Raw genomic sequence first — 27,665 nt, 5'->3', positions numbered from 1 at the left:
ATTAGAAGCCATAGGTGTATGTAATAAATCAAGTTCTAATAGAACTGAATGCAATTTTTTGTAAACCGCTTGGCATAATTCACACAACATTAAGACGTTGTTAGAAAGATTACATACATGGCATAGCATCAACACTAAACATTACAATTTTAAAGCGTGTACTTAGTTTATGTTTGAAAACAGCGGTGTGGAAAAGGTGAAACAAATAACCCAGAAAACCAAGAAAAGATATGAGCGCCAGTACAGAAATGTGGAGTGTGAGACATGCGTGACTCTTATAGACTAAGTGATTATCATGCAACCCTGATCTTTACGTGTGCATTGTTGAAATCAAATAGACTTAAAACGGCATTATGTACATATTGGAAGTGTTTAGGAAGTACAGACAAAGTGATTATCGTGCAATCCTAATCTACACATGTGCATTGCTCAAACAAAAAAACAACTTAATTCAGCATTATATACGAACTGGAAGTGTTTCGAAGGTACAGACGAAATAATTATCATGCAGCCCTAATCTACATATGTGCCTTACTCAAACCAAACAATTTAATTTAGCATTATATGCATACTGGAAGTGTTTAGAAATAGATAACTAAGTATTAAGCAGCCCCAATCTATACACGTTTTACTTAAATCAAGACAGCTACATTGAGCATTGTATGCATAATAGAAATATTTAGGCATTACTTATCGGTCAGAATAGCCATGGGGTGAGCACTTGGTTTCGATATAGTTGACCATCAATGTAAAGTTTGTCGACTGTGACAATCGCACGTTTGCCCTCTGCTCTGGACCGCTTCAGAATTGGATAAAGGGTTTTCAGTCTTTCGTTGATCTTGCGCGGGAAATGATCATTCATACCGAATCTTGTTCCTTGTAATTCTCTTCCTTTGGATTTCACCAGTACTTTCTCCTGGTAGAGCTCGAACTTGGCGATTATTGGACGCGGACCGCTTCCTCTTGGCTTCCCTAGACGGTGTACCCTCGTAAACTTTATCGAATCCACCATTTCCTTGGGCAGCTTGAGAGATGTTGCCATAAATGACTTAACGAGGGCTTCAGGTTTGTCTACTGTGTTTTCTTCGATGCCAGAGACAATTAAATTGTCCCTCATGCTCCTTGATTGAAGGTCCAAAATAGATTCTTTCATTATCTTGTTCTCTTTTTTCATGGATTCTCATAGTCCTGCCGTCGACTCGAAGGCGCCTTTAAGGATATCGTTTTGCGACTTGAGAGATACTACCTCCTGCTGTGTAAACACGAGGCTTTCTTTTAAATCTTTAATCTCGGCTTGAAGGATTTCTAAGGCTATGGATATTTTCTTATCGATTGATCCAATTCCCTCGCTAAGTGACTTTGTGTATTCGGGTGGGCTTGCTAACAACAAACCGTCGGTCGATGTAGCCGAATCAATAGAATCTGCCTTTTTACGCTTCGCTGGGAGATCACTGTGTTGGCTAGATGTTGCCATGGCGTTTCCTTGATGTGTGGCGTAGTCGGAGAGAAAAGGTAAATCACGATCGTGAAGAATTTGAGGGAGAATTTAGTTGAAGTCTTCTTGAGCAAAGTTACTTGCTAGCCTAGCCAGTTGATACCGTCATGCGTCTACGGAGTCTCGCGAGATTAACGACGTCACAGCATGCTCCGGCCTAGCCCTCTCAGAAATCGCGATCTATATGAAGAACATGACATGCTTTTATTTTGAAATGTTCACCGGAAGTACGTTCGCTTACCCGATAACTTCAGCTTTACACTCCGCAAAAAAAAGCACTTTTTGTAATTGCATGTAGTGTTTTTTTTTCGTTTGCAAATGCTGTTAACCAGCGATTTTTCATTTTTGAAGTGTCACCTTTTAACCGCAAATTTGCTTTCACGAGATGTAAGTTGCCTTTTTCCCCTATTCACCTCAGTGTAGCAGTGCTAACGTTACAGTGTTTAATATAGATGTGTTTTCTTATTTTGTATGTCTGAACTTTAATTCTACAGCGTGTTGATAGGAGAAAGGACTCATAAGTCTCATATGCCATCAGTACGCACGCACCAATGTATGCACGCACGCACGAGCGCAGCGATAAAAGGCAGCCGTGAAAATTACCGGCCTCATTTTTATTTGCCGTGTGATAAATGGACTCATTGCATATCGTGACAGGCTTGGCAACTTCAATAAAACATGTCGTTAGTTAGTTAGACTTACAAACTGGGTGACGGCGCTTTAGGTATTTATTCACGGCCGACGTGCAGCCAAGCTTGGCATTGAAGAGACAGGACAAAAGAGTGTACCCTCCTTTGTTTCTTTGAAAAAAGTAAATGTTTTGGACACTCTGGTGCGCTTTTTTGGCTTTGTGCCGCTTTCCCCGCTTGCATACAGAGCGTCCGACACTCTGAACTTTCCACGCATATATTTTTTTAACCCTTTATTGACCGTCGACGGGATGTTTTGCTCGTCGACGGATTTACGTCATCGATGACGTCGACTATGTCGACTAGTCGGGACAGCTCTATTTCTGACGTAATGTAACCCTTACTTTTCGAGTCTGTGAGTCGATCAGGTTACAGTTTCTTTGTGTAGATTATATTTACTCTGCTGTACTATAATGAGGACCAACACGGTAGGACAGTATAACCCAGAAACGTCAATGCCGCGACAACGTGGCCGCCGCGAGAACGCAGTGAAACGCGGGTGTCAATCAGCCAATGCCCACCAGTCGCAGCGCGGCTGCGTGTTAGACGCGTCCCAGAAGCGGCTCAACGCAACGCACGCTAAAAGAATGGCAGAGTTTATTATTTGACACGAGACACGACCCTTCTGCGTCAATACTACTACCGGTAACTAGGATCGGGCAGACCGGAAGTCACTCGTGTAAAAATACGGTGGATTAGGGCTGGGCGATATGGCCTTAAGCACGTATCACGATAAATTGAGCAGATTTACCTCGATAACGATAAATGACGATAAATTCACCCAAGCAGACTATTATATAATTTGAAAATCTGAATCAATGCATGAAATACAGATTAACCGTTTCTTGTTGATTTATTTACCAGCTTTCAATTTAATATATTTAACAATTGTACATGCAGTCTAAACATTAAGTATACAAAAATTTATTGTAAACGATAAGAATTCAAGTATGAACATTTAAAACAGCTTGTATGGCTTGAACAATGTACATTGTCAAAATCAATATGCCTGTGCAAACATGTCATTGTAACAAATTACTTACAGCTTGAACAGTACACTTCAAAAAGACAACTTTATTGTTAATGGCTGCTGTGACATAACTACTCAACACAAGTGTTTACCGCAAGGGTTCAGGTTTTTTTTCCCAGTGCATTTTTTAATACATACACACACACATTAAAGCTGCATTGATCTAATGACACAGAATTAAGCACATACAGAAAAATAGCTGGGGCCATTAAACAGTTATAATTTTCACTGTTCGATTGTACTTTATGCTGAATGCTTTACCACCACAAAAGCGATCAGAGAAATCACACACAGACAAGAGATACACAATAACGTGATAAACTCATGCTGCATTCCAGAGAAGTGGGAAATCGGATTTTTCCCACTCGGATGGTACCAGTTCCGACCTCAAAGCATTCCAAGCAAATGTAAACAACAAAGATGGCTGATCGTTTTTTTATTTTGGCCATCCAAAGACATTTTGACCTCCAGCGAACCTTCCTTCCTATAAGCGATCAAATAGTAGAGGAAAAACGACGGCTGCGTTATAGCCCACACTGTAAACTGCCTTTTTTTAGTTACATCCTTTGCTGATCGTCAATATAAAAACATAGCACAACAAAGATAATTCACTGTATGAGAAAAAAATACATGGCGTCTCAAATAAACTTGATTTACTTCATTATTGTGTTATCATTCAATACGTTTTCATGAGCGCCATTTTGTCCAGTGACGTCAGATTGAAACAACTTGGAAGTCGGGATAGTTATTTTTTTCTCCGACTTCCCGACTTGGACCTCCCAGTTCGAGTGGCGTTCCAATTATATTTTCCTACTCGGAGGTCGGAAAAGTCCAACATCCCACTTTTCTGGAACGCAGCATAATTGCTAGATGCAGTCCGAGACCAATCCACTCATTAAGTTCAGCTGTTTCGACAAGTTTAGAGCCGCTATCAGACTCAATCACGTTCATTAACGTTAACCGCTAGCGTTAGCCACTAGCGTTAGCCTGTGGCTTGGCTACCAGTAGAAAGCATTGAAAGCATCCTCTTTGGAAATCGTGAGAACAAGGGGAGACAGCGGGTGAAAGCCCGTCTGGATGCCGCCAAGAGTCTATTTAATGTCGGGTGAAAGTTTGGCGAACCTCCCTTAAGCAACACTCCATCACGTTTGCTTGTAGCGTTAGCCGCTAGCGTTAGCCTACCGGGCTCGTTTGTTTGGCTTCCTGATAACCACGTGACTCCATACGTAAGCACACTGTCTGCTTTCTTAAAGGGGAATGAACATAGCCGAACAACACAGAGTCAAAGCGGGATGAACAGACTATATTTTCTTGATTTATTAAATTACCGAATTCACCGTCATGGTCAAAATGACATCGGTCATCGTAAAGAATTTCGGTACCGGTAAATTTTCGGTTTACCGCCCTGCTCTATGGTGGATCCGGTTGATTTTCAAACTAATATGCAATCGTAACTAAGCCTGAACGATATATCGTTTAAACATCGCCATCGCGATGTGTGCGCGCGCAATAGTCCCATCGCAAGGACGTGCGATAGTTTTTATTTTTTTTACTCCACATACGCCCTGCTCACTGCTCTGTGCAGAGCCTCACACGCTCTTTGAACCTCACAGTCACTGCAGCACTTGCTTATTAAAGTTAACGATGCTGGTATCTTTGATCTTGCCAAAGAAGCGGACATCACAGCGCAGCAGCTGTCAATCATCGTTTAACTTGTTAAACAGATTCTGCAAGGAAGCCGCTTTGGAATGACAGCTTAGGTAGATAAACAGAAGTATTTAATAAAGCCAAGCATTTTTCTACTACAGTACTTTATTCTTGTTCAAAAATGATTTGGCTGGACAGTTATGTTTAAAAGTGATCATAATTATTACATTTGAAGTGCTTAAAACCATTTATTAATATATATATATATAGACACACACACACACATATATATATATACACATTATATATGTATAAATATATACACATTTTTTAAAATCATACTTTGGGGAAAAGGTGAGAAAAAACATGCCTTATATGCATCTCTTTCCAATGCTAAATCTGAATAAATACATTGAGCACACACACAAAAAATAAAAAATTTGGGGGGCGGGGCGCAACTTCGCGGTTTTTCACTTATCGCGGCAGGTTCTGGTCCCCATTGACCGCGAAAAACGAGGGATCACTGTACACTGGTCATTGTGAGTCATCCAAAGTCTTTCCAAACAGCTATTCAAGTCATCTAGTGAAAATTTCTTTTAAAAAAAAAAAAAAAAAAAAATTTTTTTTTTTTAATATCGCAATATAATATCGCAACCCCCCCCAAAAATGCAGCTATAGTTTTTTCCAATATCGTTCAGGCCTAATCGTAACCCACTTTTTAAGTCCATCAGATCTCTTGAGTGGAAGATCGGGGCACAGTTGACTTGTCTTTGTTGATTTACTGCTGTCTTCTCTGCTATAATAATAACCAACACAGCCCCGCGTTCAATACAAAACCCTTCTACCACAACAAAACAAGTAGGAACTAATGTTCACATAGGAACTGAAGTTATACAACATAAAATATACAATATAAATGAATACTACATCACATTTGTAAAATATAAACACATAATAAAATAAATAATAGCCTATTTAAATAAAATGAATTGAAATGAGCTAAAACACCTGCAATTAAATAATAAGAATAATGCACAGATCCTGCTTACACAATTTATTCATTTCTGTGTGGCGCTTTAACTTCAGAAAACCCACCAATAAAGCTTTGAAAACCGTTCATAAGAAAAAAAATGATTCATTGAGGCATTTCATTTGTAAACTACATGTTAGAATCTTTGTCATTGGGATTGCTTTTCTCTTTAGCACAGGACTTTTTTCTTCTTTCTTTCAGAAAGAAAGCTGACCAATACGCGGGGTCTGAAAGGCAAATTGTTGTTGGATTATCTTTAAATACCCGCTACTTTTTGAGCAGATTTCTAGCTTTGTATAGGCTAATGTTCCTATAGGGAATGGGACGTACTACGTCATTGTTTGGACCCGCCTCCATGCTGGCAATATAATTCACTTCCGGGCCGGCAGAGTCAATGCGGATTGTAACGTGTGGTAGTGCTAAGCTAACTCTTTCGGTGTTTTAGAAAGAAAATATGGGTGCTTATTGTTGCGTTACCGGGTGCAACAGCGTCTCCTACGACAAAAAAAGGGGTTAGGAAAAATGGACTCACTTTTCACCGTTTTCCTGCATGGAGGACCAAATATCAGATCACGAAGGTACGACGGATGGCTGGATTGCAGCGGTTCGTCGGAAAAGCATTTCTTATGATCATATTTCTGCTGGAATGAGAGTGTATTCCCCTCATCTCTACTCTTGTAAATTGAACGATTTATCCGTTTTGGTTTCAATACGTTTTTTGTTTTTGTTTTTTTCTTTACTGTTGTGTAAATCTGCCTCGGTAGCAATGCTAACCTACTCCTCCTCATCACCTACCTGTTGTGTTACTAGGAAAACCTGCATATGAAATGCTGACAACACATCCCGATTGGTCACCATATCTCTTCTTGGGTTATTCTGAGGTCAAGCGCACCACATCGGAGCGTTGAGAGGTTGGAAAGGCGAAGAGTGCACGCTGAAACTTCAGTTTGCTCTGCTCTTACAAACACGATCCCAAGTGTTATGAAAAGTCAATAAAATATGAATACCAAAACATGACTTGAACAACTTCTTGACAAACTGTAACTGCTTGTTGTTTACTTCAGGTCTTCATAATAAACAGGTGTAATAATTACAAAGTCAGGTGACTTAATTTTGTTATTCTATTTGGAATATGCATTGACAATTTTTGGACAGTGTTGTAGACAAGAACTGGGACTGATAAGTTGCAATAGATTTATTTCAAGTAATGCAATTTCTCCAATACGATATTTGAATTGACAGTTTAAAATCTTTAAATTAGTGCAAACAAGGCCCACCCTCTGACGGTGGCAGCAAATATTATATAATTATAAGTAATACACAAATACAAGATCACAATAAACGTGTCTTTGTCAAAGCAGTTTAAAACACTATTTACTGGCCTTGGGTAAATTGCCAGACAGGATAAATATGTACTTTACAGTTCTTGCATTTCTATTTTAGGTATTGCAACTTTTCCAACACTATTTGAATTGACAGTCTAAAGTCTACATAAGTGCAAATAAGAATATTATAATTTAAAAATAATAATAGAATATATAAATTCAACATTACAATGAAAGGTGTCTTTGTCAAAGTGGTTAAAAAAAAAAAAAAAAAAAAAAAACGTCACTGGCCATAGTTAAATAGCCAGGCAGAATAAATATGTGCATTAAAGTTCTTGCATTTTCACAAGTTAAAAGCCCGCAGTTCATCGACGAGAAGGGCAGACCCAGATGGCGTCTGCTGCAGGGGCTTGTTTGAGTCCGACACAGGACAAATGGAACCACTCCATTGAACAAATTTTCTTTGTCAAATGATCCAAGAAGAGAGATGGTGACCAATCGGGATGTGTTGTCAGCAGGTTTACCTAGGAACACAACAGGTAGGGGAGTCGTAGTAGGCGAGCATTGCTACCGAGGCAGATTTACACAACGGTGTAAAAAAACAAAAACGTATTGAAACCAAAAGTGGATAAATCGTTCAACTTACAAGAGTAGAGATGACAGGAACACACTCTCATTCCAGCAGAAATATGATCATAAGAAATGCTTTTCCGACGAACCGCTGCAATCCAGCCATCCGTCGTACCTTCGTGATCTGATATTTGGTCCTCCATGCAGGAAAACGGTGAAAAGTGAGTCCATTTTTCCTCACCCCTTTTTTTGTCGTAGGAGACGCTGTTGCACCCGGTAACGCAACAATAAAGCACCCATATTTTCTTTCTAAAACACCGAAAGAGTTAGCTTAGCACTATCACACGTTACAATCCGCATTGACTCTGCCGGCCCGGAAGTGAATTATATTGCCAGCATGGAGGCGGGTCCAAACAATGACGTAGTACGTCCCATTCCCTATTGTTGAAAGCACAAAGGTGTGTAATAAACAACTAGCACATTTATATTTTGCATTTTGTTTTCTTACTGCACCGAATATGAACTGAACCGTGACCTCAAAACCGAGGTACGTACGAGATTTTTGTGCACTGGTACACCCCTAGTAATTAACGTTATTCTAAGAATGCCGTTTCCATTTAAATATATCGTATAAATTCGATATGCTGTATTAGGGTTTTGTTTTATGAACATTAAGAAGCAAATAATGTCAATTTTTTTTTTTTTTTTTTTTTTTTTAGCGATTTTCGATAAGTTTTCATTTGAAACCTCAGTAGAAAACAAAGGATGGCAAATTCCCGTAAAACCAAAATACAAAAAAACAACAGTAAGCCTACACTAGGGTTCAACAGTAAGCCTACACTAGGGTTAAATAAATAAATAAATAAAAGTAGGAACAGTTTGGTTTTTCAACAGACTTTTAAAATATTGTTGTCACTGTATTACTATTCCAAAGCCATATTATTTGAAACTTATAAAAAAAAATTGTTAACATCGTAGATTTTTTTGGCGGGGTCACCGAGCTACTACCGCTTCCAAAGAGTCAAGATAAGCGGCCGAGATATGTTCATCATTCATTAATATTTGACTGTATTTGTACTCGACGACGAACGTCCGCCTAACGTACAACTGTACTATTTTAGTTCCGCCTAACATTGTCCTGGTAAGTTAATGCTACTATGAGGAGGTTTGTGAGCGCAAACTCAAAAGGATTTACCTGTAACAAGTTGCACCCCTTTTTAAGCAACTCCTTGATATCTCCCGCTGCTACTCCGTACTTTTTGTTGTCGTTGAGACTCCTGATTTTAAAAGGCCTGATTTTCCCGAACATTTGGCCGCTTCCTGCGTCTTCTTATCTGTCTGTAGTACACAACTAGCAAACCACACCGCCTCAATATCGCTTGTCGTAAACTTCAAATCAGCTAGAAGGAAAAGGCTATATTTACCTAGATGTGGTTTACAGCACTTACTGGTACGACGGCGGTGTCGCCATATTGAGTGTGGTAATAAATAAAATAGGTGAGCAAGCCGGTTTGTCTGTTGTCTGTAGCCAATGCTGTATGTTGTGTTTCTCATTTTCAAACGCAAATATTCTTACACTCGACAAAGAGCTATGCAGACACAGTTGGCTGGTTCGCACGTTTCTTTATTTACTACACAAATCAGCATGACTCGCATGTACAACCGATACCATCTAGTGGTTTAAAACGAAATAACCTTTGTGTACATAACACTAATTTTTTTGGACTAACGCAACAATTATGTAAACAAAAACAAAAAACATGCTCTTGACATTACAATATTGTAGAAAAATTATATACAGTATAACACTTTATATCACATTTTACAAAATCCTAATTGTTTGCCAGATAACCAACACAGGTTATCTATTTTTCATGGTATTTAACCTGCAAAGGTGTGTAATTCGTTCATTCACATCTGTTTTTATTAATTTTAATTAAAATTAAATTTTATTCACACTGTTAATTCATATATTTATGTATAATTACTTCATTCATTAAATTTTAATTCATTTAAAGGACTAATATCACAAAATCTAAATAATAACCAATAATAATAATAATAATAAATGACAATAATTGCGACTGCCCTTTTTTCAAATGAACAAAATAGTCACTTGTCCAATAAAGGTTTGAAGGTCTTAAGTGTAAAAAAAAGTTTTTTAAATTACCCAAAAGAATCCCTATCATTTTTTTTTTGTAAAATACACTGATGGTCAATTATTTAAAATATATATATATATACAGTGCTGCTCAAAAGTTTGTGAACCCCCTCAACATTTTGGAATTTTCTATTATTTCAACCTGATTTCCTAATCAATCAATTCAGTAGTTTTTTTTTTTTTAACAGTTGTGTTGTCGAGACTAAATTAAAAAGAGTTTTCATCAACTGATGTAGGTGCAAAATTGAACTGTTTGGTCACAACCAAAACCGCCATGTCTGGCGAAAAGTCAACACTGCATACCACCAAAAGAACCTTCTCCCAACAGTGAAGCATGGAGGTGGGAATGTCAAGATCTGGGCTTGCTTTTCATCCTCAGGACCTGGACAACTCCACATAGTCCAGGGAATCATGAATTCTGAGGAATATTGTCAAATCCTAGAACATAACCTGACGCCATCTGTTTTGAAGTTAAAGCTTGGCAGAAGGTGGATCATGCAACATGATAATGATCCAAAGCATTCCAGCAATACAACCAAGGAATGGCTGAAAAAGAAGAAGATTCGTGTTCTGGACTGGCCCAGTCAAAGTCCTGACCTAAATCCCATTGAAATGCTGTGGCGGGACCTGAAGCGAGCAGTTCATGCCAGACGCCCATCAAACCTCTCTCAACTGACTGCGTTCTGCAAGGAAGAATGGGCAAAAATCCCCCAAAGTAGATGTGAGAGGCTGATTAGTCACTACAGAAACCGTTTGGTTGAGGTAATCTCTGCAAAAGGAGGCGCAATATCCTATTAACTGAAGGGGTTCACATACTTTTGCACACATGATATCTGAGTTTTTCTTAAATCAACCACTTTTGTTAAATAAAGAATGACAATATAACTATTTCTTTTGTTTCAGTCCATTATTTGGAATGTCAGTATTGTGGATTTGGGTATAACTTAACATTTAATAAGGTTATTTTAGTTTTTTTTACAAAAAAATCTGACCATCGCTGTGGGGTTCACAAACTTTCGAGCAGCACTGTATATAGGCTATCCATAGATCCAACTTTATGCAAAAGTAATGGAACTCGATAGATTAATGTATGTCTGTAAAATAAAAAAAGCACGTTCTGTGTGTTGTAGTACTGTATTTCCCAAAAAGTTAAAAAGCAACAACATGTCATTATTAAACATTACACCATATTTTCGAACATTGAATATAAATATATACTGTATACCAGAGGTTGCGCTAGACTTTTTCGTTGTCTGTCATTTTGACTGACAGGGTCATAAAAATCCGGTCATAATCTATTTTTACCTGTCACTTAAATTTTTAAAATGATGATAATGACATTGCGGTGACCCTTTGTTTGGCATAATTCACCTTCCGTACGTGTGTGTCCATTTGGCCGAGCGCGTTCCCGGCTACGACAGTCACGTGACAGAGACACTTAAGGTTCAAACACACCAGCAACGTGAACGTCGCGTCAACGATCTCGCCGCGATTACGCACCAGTGACGCTCGGCGTCAATTTCCATAGGACGCGTTTCACGAGCAGCGCGTCTGTGGAGCGGCTCGATCTGTTCACGCGAGGATTGCAAGATCGCGCGAGAATAGCGGGTATTTCAAGGTAATAAAACAACAACACTTTGCCTTTCAGACCCCGCGTATTGGCGAGCTTTCTTTTTGAAAGAAGAAAAAAGTCATGTGCTAAAGCAAAAAGCAATCCCAATGACAAAGATTTTAACATTTTTTTTCTTATGAACATTTTCTAAGCTTTATGGATGTTTTTTTTCTCAAGTTAAAGCACCACGCAGGAATTAATTTTATTGTGTAGCAGGATTTGTGTATTATTCGTATTAATTGCAGGTGTTTTAGCTCATTTCAGTTTATTATATTTATATAGGAAGTTACGGTTGCATATTATTTTGAAAATCGACCGGATCCACCATATTTTTACACGAGTGACTTCCGGCCTGCCCGATCCTACCTAGTAGTATTTACGCAGGGGGCTGCCTCGCGTCAAAAAACAAACTCTGCTGTTCTTTTCGCGTGCGTCGCGTTTAGCGCTTCTGGGACGCATCTAACACGCGGACGCACTGCGACTGGTGTGCATTGGCTGATTGACTTTAACGGCTGCGTTTCGAAGCGTAATCGCGGCGAGATCGTTGACGCGACGTTCACGTTGCTGGTGTGTTTGAGCCTTTAAGAGCCGCGCACGGTCCCCTCACTATCCACTCGCTCTCGCTATATGATTGGCCGAAGAGTCGAAATGCTCTCCTGTGAACTGCCTGTTTTAAAATGTTCCCGTTGTTACTTCTTGCGTTCGCTTATAAGTGCCCATTTAAAAAGGAAAAGCGATGGATGATACTACACACAGAGCGTATTATTAACAAATGTTAAAGTTGTATAATCATCTAGCGAGAATAAGGAACGTCACTGACAAGCGCAGACCCCCACGAGTGGATAGTGAGGGGTCTAGGATGGTGCGCCTACAGCTAACAAGACTCTTACTTAACATTGCATACCGCTTCAACATATTCAATAGTATTTAGTTTTCATTCATTTAAAATTAATATTCTGTCCGAACAAGCTTAACAGAGAATCCACACCGTGCCATCACACATCAAGCAGATGAATATGCAACTTTTTCTCTGCAGTGACAAAAACAGCTGACTGTGGCCCCAGAAGTTAGGTAGCCTACCATATGTAGCATATGGAACAATGAAATTAATAGTTCACCTGCTGTGGCCTGAACGTAGTCTCACACTTTCCTCCTGGTGCGCATGGACTTGAATTGCGTGCCCGCTTCTACAGTCCCTGGTTTTCACCTCTTTTATCAACACCATCGTCGTTTTGGGGCTTTTTGAAGAAACTTCGGACACTCAGTGGCCTTGACATTTTTCAGAGTAAGGCCAACGACGTGTCCCCCAAACTTCCCCAATTCCATTTACGCTTATGGAGGGTGATGCCATTGACGTTCATGGACGTCCAAACTTCCCATTCATTTCCAATGGTATTTCTTCATGTTTTTTCATTCTATTGATGCCAATGTACTTGGATTCCATTGACGCTTATGTAAGTTAATACCATTGACGTCCATGGACGTCCAAAATTTTTCCCATTCATTTTCAATGGGAATTTTTTTTTTTCCCCAAATCAACAGAAAATGACTAGATATCATTAGGACGTGTCCCCCAAATGTCCCCGATTGCATTTCCGCTTATGGAGAGTGATGCCATTGCCATCCATGGACGTCCAAACTTCCCATTCATTTCCAATGTCATTTCTTCATGTTTGTTCATTCTATTGATGCCAATGTACTTGGATTCCATTGACGCATATGTAAGTTGATACCATTGACGTCCATGGACGTCCAAAATTTTTCCCATTCATTTTCAATGGGAATTTTTTTTTTCCCCCAAATCAACAGAAAATGACTAGATATCAATAGGACGTGTCCCCCAAATGTCCCCGATTGCATTGCTGCTTATGGAGGGTGATGCCATTGACGTCCACGGACGTCCAAACTTCCCATTAATTTCCAATGGCATTTCTTCATGTTTGTTCATTCTATTGATGCCAATGTACTTGGATTCCATTGACGCTTATGTAAGTTGATACCATTGACGTCCATGGACGTCCAAAATTTTTCCCATTCATTTTCAATGGGAAATTTTTTTTTCCCCCAAATCAACAGAAAATGACTAGATATCATTAGGACGTGTCCCCTAAATGTCCCCTATTGCATTGCCGCTTATGGAGGGTGATGCCATTGACGTCCATGGACGTCCAATTCTCCCATTCATTTTTAATGGCTTTTACTTTGTTTCGTGCCATTGACTGGCATTATGGTCCATTCTATTGATAGACCTGAGTGGGGCTAAGATCTGTATCTCCACAGAGGAAAGACCAAGGTGTAATTTCTCCCGAAATTGCAGTTTCTAGTTATGCCTGTTGTTAACACTTGCATATGTACAGTGCCCTCCATAATTATTGGCATTCCAGTTAAGATGTGTTTTTTAGCTTCAAATATATATTTTTTTAATTCAAATATGGGACCTTAATGGAAAAAAGGAGAAAAATCCAACCTTCAATACAAGTGCATTTATTCAGTGGGGGAAAAAATCCCACATAAAGAAATAATTATTTGACATCAAATAATGTGTGTCACAATTATTAGCACCCCTAGTGTTAATACTTTGTACAACCCCCTTTTGCCAACAAAACAGCACATAATCTTCTATAATGTTTCACAAGCTTGATTTTGTGTCTGGTGAACCATTTCTGTGTAGATTTGGCCATATGTTGAGGGTCATTGTCTTGCTGAAAAACCAAGTGACGACCCATTTTCAGCTTTCGGGCAGAGGGCAACAGATTTTGATTTAAAATGTCCTGGTATTTCAAAGCATTCATGATGCCATGCACCCTAACAACAAGGTTCCCAGGACCTTTGGAAGCGAAACAGCCCCACAACATCACTCACCCACCCCCATACTTCACAGTGGGTATGCGGTGCTTTTCAGCATGCACACCTTACGTGGCACGCCAGACCCACTTAGAGTGTTTGTTGCCAAAAAGCTCAATCTTGGTCTCATCTGACCAAAGCACACGGTCCCAGTTGAAGCCTGGGACCGCTTTTGGTCCCATATTATTTGAATAAAAAAATAAAAAATATTAGAAGCTAAAAAACACATCTTAACCAGGGGTGCCAATAATTATGGAAGGCACTGTAAATCTGATGTTGGTAGATTGTTTTCTTCTTGGAGATAAAATGCATGTGTGGCAGCTTTGTATTTTCTTTTTTTTTTACATAGCGTTTTGACAGTTGCTGTCATATTTTCAGAATCAAAGCACCACATACCGGAACAGCGTTCCGGCCCTGAATCTTATACAGGAACTGGGTTCCTGACCGTTCCCGCCCACTTTCATCCCTGCATATGAGTAATTATTACATTTTTCGTACCATGCATGCATTTTGAAACGTTGTGAAAAAAAATAATGGGAGAAATCAACCGCTACATTGGCTTAAAGACCACAGTAGCAGCATATTCGACATATTTACATAAAATAAATGCTAACTGCCCGTTTTTTTTGTTTTTAACCAAGAACCGAGACTGTTTTACGTTCATATCTATAAAGAATTCAGGGATTTAAGCATTTATTGATAAGAAATTTCAAGGTAAAAAGCTCTTTGTGGTGATAAGGCGGCACCACAGTGACTTAAAGACTGGCAGCAGATTCGACATATTTACGTAAAATAAATGCTAACTGCCCGTTTTTTTTGTTTGTTTTTTTTGCTTTTAACCAATAATCGAAATTGTTTTACTTCCATATCTATAAATAATTCAGGGATTTTAGCATTTATTCACGATTAGTTTCAATGTAACAAGCTCTTTGTGTTTCCACTCGGTCAGCTTTGACGGAGATAGTCTCCCCCTGGAGAGACTATGTCTCTCGGCTGGCCTGGGAACGCCTTGGGATCCCGCCGGAGGAGCTGGTTGAAGTGGCTGGGGAGAGGGAAGTCTGGGCTTCCCTGTTAAAGCTGCTGCCCCCGCGACCCGACCCCGGAACAAGCGGAAGATAATGGATGGATGGATGATTTGTCTTTGTATAGAGAACGCTTAATGCTACAGAAAAGAGTAAATACATATTGTAAAGTAAATACATACAATGTTGCGCTAGTCCGTTGCTATCCTAACTTTGTGTTGCTTACTAAATTTAGCTTATAGGTTGTGTCACAATCTGACAGCGAAAGCTGATGCTGATTCAACATAAATCTAGTATCATTTATTATTGTGGCCTATTGAATAAGCGAAAGCTGATGCTGATTCAACATAAATCTAGTATCATTTATTATTGTGGCCTATTGAATATTTTTTCAGAATGTAATATAATTAAAATATATTATATACCAATAGAATACATTAAACAGTCAACAAAATGTGTCAATGTTGTTTACAATTTATGGTTTTATTTTTTGAATGTAATTCATGCTCCTGTCAGTCCTTCAGCCTCCTCAAGTTTGGCTCTCACGTCTGGGATCTCCTGACGACACACATACTCTTGGAAGGGTAATTACTTGACGGTTTACAGCAACACCTGGAAAATAAAATCGTTTTGTCATTTATTTTGAAAAATCAATAACATCATTCATTTAGCCACATTTGGGCTAGCTTTATCATATTTAGATTGGTAGGAGCTGTCCCATTACCTAATATCCAGTTTTAGCTATGTGGAGAGCATGGAAAAATATACTACCATGTAATCGCATTCTCTCTAATAAAAAAATCACGATGCTGGACTTAGGCTTACCACTCACTCTCCCGTTCGTGAAGTGTCGAGCTGTCAATTGGCGTCATAACGCCATCTGCTGTGTCAACTAAATCGCCGTCATCTGACTCCTCAGGTTCAAACATCTAGGGATTAATTGTCGTTCATCTTTCCTGGAAGCCTTTGCCATCGGTAGCATCACGAAAGAGCGATCCTGAATGGTTACCTTTGGTGGAAATATCACTGACATCGTTGTTGCTGCTATGCTAGCTGTGGATAGTCTTCTCTTTTGCGTCGGGGAATCTACGTCACACTTCCGGGTTTGCGACGGGACCATTAACGGAGTGCAAAAAAACTTAAAAAAAAAAAAACGCAAATTATCCTTGCAATTACGTGTTGGTATTGTCATAGTTGTTTTGACGAACTCGTTTAAAGTTTATATTCGTAAAATTACACCAAAATCCGGAAAGGTCTTCAGTTGCCCTTTAAAATATGTGGTTACAATACTTTTAAGACCTAAATATTTGTCCATGTGTGTTTTGTGTGAATGACAAGTACTTGCACTTTTCAACATTGCTGATCACTGACGTATTTTAGCAGGCTCGCGATGACGCATGTGTCTAGATGTTTAACATTCACTGTGTAAAGTATGTAAATTAAAGACCAAATTTTTTTTTTTTTTTTTTTTAAATATTTGGACGATTTAAGCCTCTCTTTGAACCCCAGCTATAAGGACCAAGAGACAATACAGCTTGTGTTGAAAATAACCCTTAGAGGCCTTGGGGTGGTCCCTGAAAAAATGCCTAGAAAATGAGTTTCGTTCCAATGCCTGGGCACAACTTGTTCAATGCATTTTTTGATAGATAATACCTTTCTGAACTTTGGGTTATAAATTCACCCAACATTTCCCTGCACCAATTTTGTCAAAAGCCAGGAATATATGGCAGGTAACACTCAGGTGACTTGAAGTTCCGCTCTGAGACCCCCAATTTAGCCAACTTTCAAAATTGTCCGATATGCATGTGTGATACATCATTGGAAAGCTTAAAATCTCAATTTTCAGGGGGAGGAAAAATTTTGAGCAGGAGGGCATTTAAAAAATAATAATAATAATTTAAACAGCAAAATCCTATCTGGAGGTGAGAGCACGCGAGAACAGAATTACAGACACCATGACTTTGACGAGATATTATCGCGTACTTACTTTGTTTCGATTCAAAAACTCCATGTAGCATGTCTCACTGAGTGTCAAGACACAGCTGTGAATGGCCACAGCTGGATTTTGGGGGGATTTTATGGGTGAAACATGGTCATATAACTAGAAACTGCAATTTCGGGAGAAATTACACCTGGTCTTTCCTGTGTGGCTATACAGATCGTAGTCCCGCCCAAGGCTATCACTAGAATGGACAAACATGCCTATCAATGGCATAAAACAAATTAAATGCCAATAGAAATGAATGGGAAATTTGGACGTCCATGGCCGTCAATGGCAGCACCCTCCATAAGCGTCAATGCAATCGGGGACATTTGGGGTACACGTCCTATTGATATCTGGTCATTTCCTGTTGATTTAGAGAAAAAAAAAATTCCCATTGAAAATGAATGGGAAAATTTTTGGACGTCCATGGACGTCAATGGTATCAACTTACATAAGCGTCAATGGAATCCAAGTACATTGGCATCAATAGAATGAACAAACATGAAGAAATGCCACTGGAAATGAATGGGAAGTTTGGACGTCCATGGACGTCAATGGCATCACCCTCCATAAGCGGCAATGCAATCGGGGACATTTGGGGTACACGTCCTTTTGATATCTAGTCATTTTCTGTTGATTTGGGGGAGAAAAAAAAAATCCCATTGAAAATGAATGGGGAAAATTTTGGACGTCCATGGACGTCAATGGTATCAACTTACATACGCGTCAATGGAATCCAAGTACATTGGCATCAACAGAATGAACAAACATGAAGAAATGCCATTGGAAATGAATGGGAAGTTTGGACGTCCATGAACGTCAATGGCATCACCCTCCATAAGCAGCAATGCAATCCGGGACATTTGGGGGACACGTCATATTGATATCTAGTCATTTTCTGTTGATTTGGGGGAAAAAAAAAAAAATTCCCATTGAAAATGAATGGAAAAAATTTGGGACGTCAATGGTATCAACTTACATAAGCGTCAATGGAATCCAAGTACATTGGCATCAATAAAATATAAAAACATGCTGAAATGCCATTAGAAAATGATTGGGAAATTTGGACGTCCATGGCCGTCAATGGCGGCACCCTTCATAAGCGTCAATGAAATTGGAGAAGTTTGGGGGACACGTCCTATTGATATCTGGTCATTTTCTGTTGATTGGGGGGGGGGGGGATTCCCATTGAAACGAATGGGAAAAATTTTGGATGTCCATGGACGTCAATGGTATCAACTTACATAAGCGTCAATGGAATCCAAGTACATTGGCATCAATAGAATGAACAAACATGAAGAAATGCCACTGGAAATGAATGGGAAGTTTGGACGTCCATGGACGTCAATGGCATCACCCTCCATAAGTGGCAATGCAATCGGGGACATTTGGGGTACACGTCCTATTGATATCTAGTCATTTTCTGTTGATTTGGGGGGAAAAAAAAATTTCCCATTGAAAATTAATGGAAAAAATTTGGGACGTCCACGGATGTCAATGGTATCAACTTACATAAGCGTCAATGGAATCCAAGTACATTGGCATCAATAAAATATAAAAACATGCTGAAATGCCATTAGAAAATGAATGGGGAATTTGGACGTCCATGGCCGTCAATGGCGGCACCCTTCATAAGCGTCAATGAAATTGGAGAAGTTTGGGGGACACGTCCTATTGATATTTGGTCACTTTCTGTTGATTGTGGGAAAAAAAAAAATTCCCATTGAAAATGAATGGGAAAAATTTTGGACGTCCATGGACGTCAATGGCAGCACCCTCCATAAGCGTCAATGCAATCGGGGACATTTGGGGTACACGTCCTATTGATATCTGGTCATTTCCTGTTGATTTAGAGAAAAAAAAAATTCCCATTGAAAATGAATGGGAAAATTTTTGGACGTCCATGGACGTCAATGGTATCAACTTACATAAGCGTCAATGGAATCCAAGTACATTGGCATCAATAGAATGAACAAACATGAAGAAATGCCACTGGAAATGAATGGGAAGTTTGGACGTCCATGGACGTCAATGGCATCACCCTCCATAAGCGGCAATGCAATCGGGGACATTTGGGGTACACGTCCTTTTGATATCTAGTCATTTTCTGTTGATTTGGGGGAGAAAAAAAAAATCCCATTGAAAATGAATGGGGAAAATTTTGGACGTCCATGGACGTCAATGGTATCAACTTACATAAGCGTCAATGGAATCCAAGTACATTGGCATCAATAGAATGAACAAACATGAAGAAATGCCATTGGAAATGAATGGGAAGTTTGGACGTCCATGAACGTCAATGGCATCACCCTCCATAAGCAGCAATGCAATCCGGGACATTTGGGGGACACGTCATATTGATATCTAGTCATTTTCTGTTGATTTGGGGGAAAAAAAAAAAATTCCCATTGAAAATGAATGGAAAAAATTTGGGACGTCAATGGTATCAACTTACATAAGCGTCAATGGAATCCAAGTACATTGGCATCAATAAAATATAAAAACATGCTGAAATGCCATTAGAAAATGATTGGGAAATTTGGACGTCCATGGCCGTCAATGGCGGCACCCTTCATAAGCGTCAATGAAATTGGAGAAGTTTGGGGGACACGTCCTATTGATATCTGGTCATTTTCTGTTGATTGGGGGGGGGGGGGGGGGGGGGAATTCCCATTGAAACGAATGGGAAAAATTTTGGACGTCCATGGACGTCAATGGTATCAACTTACATAAGCGTCAATGGAATCCAAGTACATTGGCATCAATAGAATGAACAAACATGAAGAAATGCCACTGGAAATGAATGGGAAGTTTGGACGTCCATGGACGTCAATGGCATCACCCTCCATAAGTGGCAATGCAATCGGGGACATTTGGGGTACACGTCCTATTGATATCTAGTCATTTTCTGTTGATTTGGGGGGGAAAAAAAAATTCCCATTGAAAATTAATGGAAAAAATTTGGGACGTCCACGGATGTCAATGGTATCAACTTACATAAGCGTCAATGGAATCCAAGTACATTGGCATCAATAAAATATAAAAACATGCTGAAATGCCATTAGAAAATGAATGGGAAATTTGGACGTCCATGGCCGTCAATGGCGGCACCCTTCATAAGCGTCAATGAAATTGGAGAAGTTTGGGGGACACGTCCTATTGATATTTGGTCACTTTCTGTTGATTGTGGGAAAAAAAAAATTCCCATTGAAAATGAATGGGATAAATTTTGGACGTCCATGGACGTCAATGGCAGCACCCTCCATAAGCGTCAATGCAATCGGGGACATTTGGGGTACACGTCCTATTGATATCTGGTCATTTCCTGTTGATTTAGAGAAAAAAAAAATTCCCATTGAAAATGAATGGGAAAATTTTTGGACGTCAATGGTATCAACTTACATAAGCGTCAATGGAATCCAAGTACATTGGCATCAATAGAATGAACAAACATGAAGAAATGCCACTGGAAATGAATGGGAAGTTTGGACGTCCATGGACGTCAATGGCATCACCCTCCATAAGCGGCAATGCAATCGGGGACATTTGGGGTACACGTCCTTTTGATATCTAGTCATTTTCTGTTGATTTGGGGGAGAAAAAAAAAATCCCATTGAAAATGAATGGGGAAAATTTTGGACGTCAATGGACGTCAATGGTATCAACTTACATAAGCGTCAATGGAATCCAAGTACATTGGCATCAATAGAATGAACAAACATGAAGAAATGCCATTGGAAATGAATGGGAAGTTTGGACGTCCATGAACGTCAATGGCATCACCCTCCATAAGCAGCAATGCAATCCGGGACATTTGGGGGACACGTCATATTGATATCTAGTCATTTTCTGTTGATTTGGGGGGAAAAAAAAAAATTCCCATTGAAAATGAATGGAAAAAATTTGGGACGTCAATGGTATCAACTTACATAAGCGTCAATGGAATCCAAGTACATTGGCATCAATAAAATATAAAAACATGCTGAAATGCCATTAGAAAATGATTGGGAAATTTGGACGTCCATGGCCGTCAATGGCGGCACCCTTCATAAGCGTCAATGAAATTGGAGAAGTTTGGGGGACACGTCCTATTGATATCTGGTCATTTTCTGTTGATTGGGGGGGGGGGGGGGGGGGATTCCCATTGAAACGAATGGGAAAAATTTTGGACGTCCATGGACGTCAATGGTATCAACTTACATAAGCGTCAATGGAATCCAAGTACATTGGCATCAATAGAATGAACAAACATGAAGAAATGCCACTGGAAATGAATGGGAAGTTTGGACGTCCATGGACGTCAATGGCATCACCCTCCATAAGTGGCAATGCAATCGGGGACATTTGGGGTACACGTCCTATTGATATCTAGTCATTTTCTGTTGATTTGGGGGGAAAAAAAAAATTCCCATTGAAAATTAATGGAAAAAATTTGGGACGTCCACGGATGTCAATGGTATCAACTTACATAAGCGTCAATGGAATCCAAGTACATTGGCATCAATAAAATATAAAAACATGCTGAAATGCCATTAGAAAATGAATGGGAAATTTGGACGTCCATGGCCGTCAATGGCGGCACCCTTCATAAGCGTCAATGAAATTGGAGAAGTTTGGGGGACACGTCCTATTGATATTTGGTCACTTTCTGTTGATTGTGGGAAAAAAAAAAATTCCCATTGAAAATGAATGGGAAAAATTTTGGACGTCCATGGACGTCAATGGCAGCACCCCCTATAAGCGTCAATGGAGTTAGGGATGTTTGGGGACAGGTCCTATTGATAGCTGGTCATTATCTGTTGATTTGGGGAACTCTAGTTTTTTCCCCATTGAAAATGAATGGGAAACATTTTGGACGTCCATGGCCGTCAATGGCATCGACATCCATAAAGTCAATTGAATCCGAGTACATTGGCATCAATAGATTCGACATGCATGGCCGTCAATGGCATCAATGCAATGTAAAAAAATTCAATTGGAAATCCCATTGTAAGTGAATGGGAAATGTTCTCATTAGAAATGAATGGGACAGTTTTTGGCAAATTTCCGGGGGACCGTGCCCAAATTATGTGATTTGATCAAAAATTGAAGGACTAGATACATTTTGAAACTTTTCTTTGTTTCCCATTAAAAATGAATGGGCCAGTTTTTGGCAAATTGCCGGGAAACCGTACATTTTATCAAAAAATTTACCGCTGTCATTTTTATGCCCCTCGCTATCCCGGAATTTTTGACGCCTGTCTTGTGTGTTTTCGTCAAAAATTGACGGACTAGTAACAGTTTGAAACTTGTCTTTTTTTCCCATTAAAAATGAATGGGCAGGTTTTTGGCAAATTTCTGGGGAACCGTAGATTTTTTCCAAATTGTATTAATAACCTATATTCCCCTCCCTGTCCTGGAATTTTTGATGCCCAAATTGTGTGATTTGGTGAAAAATTGTAGGACTAGATACAGTTTGAAACTTTTTTTTTCTCATTAAAAATGAAATGGCAAGTTTTTGTCAAATTTCTGGGGAACCGTAAATTTTTTCCAAATTCTGTATACAACTTTTATGCCCCTCACCGTCCCGGATTTTTGATGCCCAAATTATGCGATTTAGTCAAAAATTGTAGGACAAGTAGCGTTTTGAAAATTGCTTTTTTTTTCGGAAAATTGCCGTTTACAGGCAAACGGAAAATTTTTTGGGGACTTTTGAAAAAGTCCCTGCGTCGCGCGAAAATTCCGGACGTGTCGATACTTGAATGGTGCCGATCGGTCAAGCGGTTCGGGCTGCGCAGCGCACCAAAGGATTCCCATTCAAAAAAAATAACAGAATAACATATAGGGGGACGCCGTAGAATCTCCAGGGGCGCCGTATCGGGGGGAAAAGTGGTACTGATTCTAAGGGCCCATGGCCTGAGGGGGCCCACAAAGAAAATTAGAGAATTAGGTTATCGTTTGCAAATTTAAATATTAATCATTATAATTTTAAATGGTATAAAACGAAGGGTTTCTTTTTGTTGTTTTGTTTTTGGCAAAAAGTAAACATCCAGAGAGCATATGTATTGCCAGCAACCCCCCCCCACCCCCGCGTATTTTCATTAATTGGTTTCGTCCGCCCTTCCTTTGATCAGACCGCGCGCAGGCTGAGCAGCGGTGCACATTTTCACCAGTCAATGACTCTGAGTACTGTGCGTGCGGTAGGCTACATCAAAAATGTTTTCAAAACAGAAATCAGGCGATCAAAAGAGGAAAGAAAATAAAGCAAAGCAGGAGAGGGGTAAAAAAGGCCAACAGGATGTGAAAAAGTACTTCACAAAGGAAGGTTGGTGTAAATTGTGTCAGTGTAGTGCTGAAAATTAACCTGTTATTTTAGCTCACGCGACGTCTATTAGAAAGCTCAGAAGCAGGTCCCAGCTCACTCCGTAAGAAATACGGGATTTTCCCGACCTCAGTGAGCGACATTGACCAATTCAAGAACATGAATTCCAAATAATGACGGCATTTTTTGGTATCATACAGATGTTGAAAGTTGGTGTGGATTTTTTTTTAATCTGGTTGAATCCAGTTTGTCAAGAATTTATTGAATTTAGTTTGTCATCAATTAAATTTAGTTAGTTAACAAGGGAGGGACCTGGCTTCGGAGCTGTAGCCTATAGTGGAGATTGTAAGTTTTCAAATGGGGCTAATGAAATACTGTAATTGTTTGCTAGCTAGTGTTTGCTCCACTTTTAGCTTACATTTAATTAGTACAGCAGGTTAACCCTTTCGCAAGCTCTCCACACCAAAACAGTTGTCTCTGCCCTCGCCTGTTGTAATAGGCACAAGCACAACTCCTCTTGCTGCGTCTGGCTCAGCAGCCCTGTCTCCTGACACCCTTTATGAGCCAGCCTCATCTTTACTCCCAACTGAAGGAGGTGAGGAATCAACTTGAACACTGCCACACCACACATAAAATATCAGTGGCTAAGAGACAAATAGTAATAAGTAATAATAATTAATAATAATAATTATTATTATTAATTAATGATACATAATTAATAATTAAATTAAGATACTAGAATAATATAGAAGATATTGTTATATTTGTCATTTTATGTACACTACAGAGCCAGGACCATCTTCAGTAAGACATCTGAACTCTGTGTATACTGCTACATTCCCCCCTAACTTGTCCTCTCTTGGTCTCCTGAATGCAATTTTTAAGATGCAGCTGCAAAGCATTTTTGGAGAAGTGTGCATAGCTTTACGAATATTTTGCACACTCCCCGTAACGGTTGCAGGCGGCGAGAGAGCTTTTAGTAAGCTAAAACTCATAAAAAATTATATGAGGTCCACTATGTGTCAGGACAGGCTTTCTAGTCTTGCCATGTTGTCCACTGAAAGTCAGTTGGCTAGGAAGCTAGACTTTAATGATTTGATCACTGACTTTGCTATCAAGAAGGCTTGGCGCTGGGCTCTTGGTGACTAAGGCTGAGCAACCTGCAATCTGCTCGCTTTGTTTGTAATTACCTTGGTCTTTCCAAAGGAAAGAACAAGGTTATGTTATTCTACAACTTTATTACCTGGGTCTTTCCCAAAGGGAAAGCACAGGTTATGTTGTTGTACAACTTTATTGTACTTCTTTATTATTATTACCTTGGTCTTTCTGAAAGAAAGAACAAGGTTATGTTATTCTACAACTTTATTATTATTACCTTGGTCTTTCCGAAGGAAAGAACAAGGTATTGTTATGCTGCAACTTTATTATTATTACCTTGGTCTTTCCAAAGGAAAGAACAAGGTTATGTTATTCTACAACTTTATTACCTTGGTCTTTCCAAAGGAAAGAACAAGGTTATGTTATTCTACAACTTTATTACCTGGGTCTTTCCTTTGGAAAGGCCAAGGTAATGCTGTTGTGCAACTTTATTACCTGGGTCTTTCCTATGGAAAGTCCAGGTAGTGCTGTTCTGCAACTTTATTCGCCTTCTTATTATTTATTATTACCTTGGTCTTTCCAAGGGAAAGAACAAGGTTATGTTGTTGTACAACTTTATTGTACTTATTATTATTTATTCTTTATTACCTTGGTCTTTCCAAAGGAAAGAACAAGGTAATGATATTCTACAACTTTATCGCACTTTTTCTTCCTTATTATTATTATTATTACCTTGGTCTTTCCGAAGGAAAGAATAAGGTATTGCTATTATTCTACAACTTTATTATTATTATTACCTTGGTCTTTCCAAGGGAAAGAACAAGGTTATGTTGTTGTACAACTTTATTGTACTTTTTCTTTATTCTTTATTTATTATTATTACCTTGGTCTTTCCAAGGGAAAGAACAAGGTTATGTTGTTGTACAACTTTATTGTACTTTTTATTATTATTACCTTGGTCTTTCCAAAGGAAAGAACAAGGTTATGTTATTCTACAACTTCATTACCTTGGTCTTTCCTATGGAAAGAACAATTGATGCCAATGTACTTGGATTCCATTGACGCTTATGTAAATTGATACCATTGACGTCCATGGACGTCCAAAATTTTTCCCATTCATTTTCAATGGGAATTTTTTTTTTTTTCCCCAAATCAACAGAAAATGACTAGATATCATTAGGACTTGTCCCCCAAATGTCCCCGATTGCATTGCCGCTTATGGGGGGTGATGCCATTGACGTCCATGGACGTCCAAACTTCCCAATCATTTCCAAAGCCATTTCTTCATGTTTGTTCATTCTATTGATGCCAATGTACTTGGATTCCATTGACGCTTATGTAAGTTGATACCATTGACGTCCATGGACGTCCAAAATTTTTCCCATTCATTTTCAATGGGATTTTTTTTTTTCCCAAATCAACAGAAAATGACTAGATATCATTAGGACGTGTCCCCCAAATGTCCCCGATTGCATTGCCGCTTATGGAGGGTGATGCCATTGACGTTCATGGACGTCCAAACTTCCCATTCATTTCCAATGGCATTTCTTCATGTTTGTTCATTTTATTGATGCCAATGTACTTGGATTCCATTGACGCTTATGTAAGTTGATACCATTGACGTCCATGGACGTCCAAAATTTTTCCCATTCATTTTCAATGGGAATTTTTTTTTTTCCCCCAAATAACAGAAAATGACTAGATATCAATAGGACGTGTCGCCCAAATGTCCCCGATTGCATTGCCTCTTATGGAGGGTGATGCCATTGACGTTCATGGACGTCCAAACTTCCCATTAAATCCCAATGGCATTTCTTCATGTTTGTTCATTCTATTGATGCCAATGTCATGTAAGTTGATACCATTGACGTCCATGGTCGTCCAAAAATTTTCCCATTCATTTTCAATGGGAATTTTTTTTTTTTCCCCAAATCAACAGAAAATGACTAGATATCAATAGGACGTGTCCCCCAAATGTCCCCGATTGCATTGCCGCTTATGGAGGGTGATGCCATTGACGTCCACGGACGTCCAAACTTCCCATTCATTTCCAATGGCATTTCTTCATGTTTGTTCATTCTTTTGATGCCAATGTCATGTAAGTTGATACCATTGACGTCCATGGACGTCAAAAATTTTTCCCATTCATTTTCAATGGGAATTTTTTTTTTTCCCCAAATCAACAAAAAATGACCAGATATCAATAGGACGTGTCCCCCAAACTTCTCCAATTCCATTGACGCTTATGAAGGGTGCCGCCATTGACGGCCATGGACGTCCAATTCTCCCAATCTTTTCTAATGGCTTTTACTTTGTTTAGTGCCATTGACTGGCATTATGGTCCATTCTATTGATAGACCTGAGTGGGGCTAAGATTTGTATCTCCACAGAGGAAAGACCAAGGTGTAATTTCTCCCGAAATTGCAGTTTCTAGTTGTACTTATTATTACCTTGGTCTTTCCGAAGGAAAGAACAAGGTTATGTTGTTGTACAACTTTATTGTACTTATTACCTTGGTCTTTCCTATGGAAAGAACAAGGTATTGTTATTCTGCAACTTTATTCGCCTTATTACCTTGGTCTTTCCGAAGGAAAGAACAAGGTATTGATATTCTACAACTTTATTATTATTACCTTGGTCTTTCCTATGGAAAGAACAAGGTATTGTTATTCTGCAACTTTATTCGCCTTATTATTACCTTGGTCTTTCCAAGGGAAAGAACAAGGTTATGTTATTGTACAACTTTATTGTACTTTTTCTTTATTTATTATTATTATTCAATAATTGTTGACGTTTTTTTCGGCGCGCCGCACAGCCCGAACCGTACCACCGATCGGCACCGTTCAAGTATCGGCAC

At 39.2% G+C, this 27,665-nt stretch overlaps 1 protein-coding gene and 1 long non-coding RNA gene across 5 annotated transcripts in view; both read right to left on the bottom strand.

Moving 5' to 3' along the window:
• The window catches only part of dffb (DNA fragmentation factor, beta polypeptide (caspase-activated DNase)), a 41,155-nt gene extending 31,975 nt beyond the window's left edge, over positions 1 to 9,180 (bottom strand). For all 4 annotated transcript variants that reach the window (XM_057819730.1, XM_057819739.1, XM_057819747.1 and 1 more), the window contains exon 1: positions 8,982 to 9,180. In XM_057819730.1, the coding sequence (XP_057675713.1) occupies positions 8,982 to 9,095 (114 nt within the window). In that variant the 5' untranslated portion in view covers positions 9,096 to 9,180. The remainder of the gene's footprint in view (positions 1 to 8,981) is intronic.
• Positions 7,459 to 7,983, bottom strand: LOC130905953 (uncharacterized). Its single transcript, XR_009061177.1, has 2 exons — positions 7,863 to 7,983; positions 7,459 to 7,740 (listed from the first exon to the last, which is right to left on the bottom strand). It is a non-coding gene; the product is annotated as an uncharacterized LOC130905953 (long non-coding RNA).
• Positions 9,181 to 27,665: the final 18,485 nt, after the last annotated feature.

Source organism: Corythoichthys intestinalis, chromosome 2 (genome assembly GCF_030265065.1).
Source record: "Corythoichthys intestinalis isolate RoL2023-P3 chromosome 2, ASM3026506v1, whole genome shotgun sequence".
NCBI lineage: Eukaryota > Metazoa > Chordata > Actinopteri > Syngnathiformes > Syngnathidae > Corythoichthys > Corythoichthys intestinalis.
This window is presented reverse-complemented; position numbering and strand designations above follow the sequence as displayed.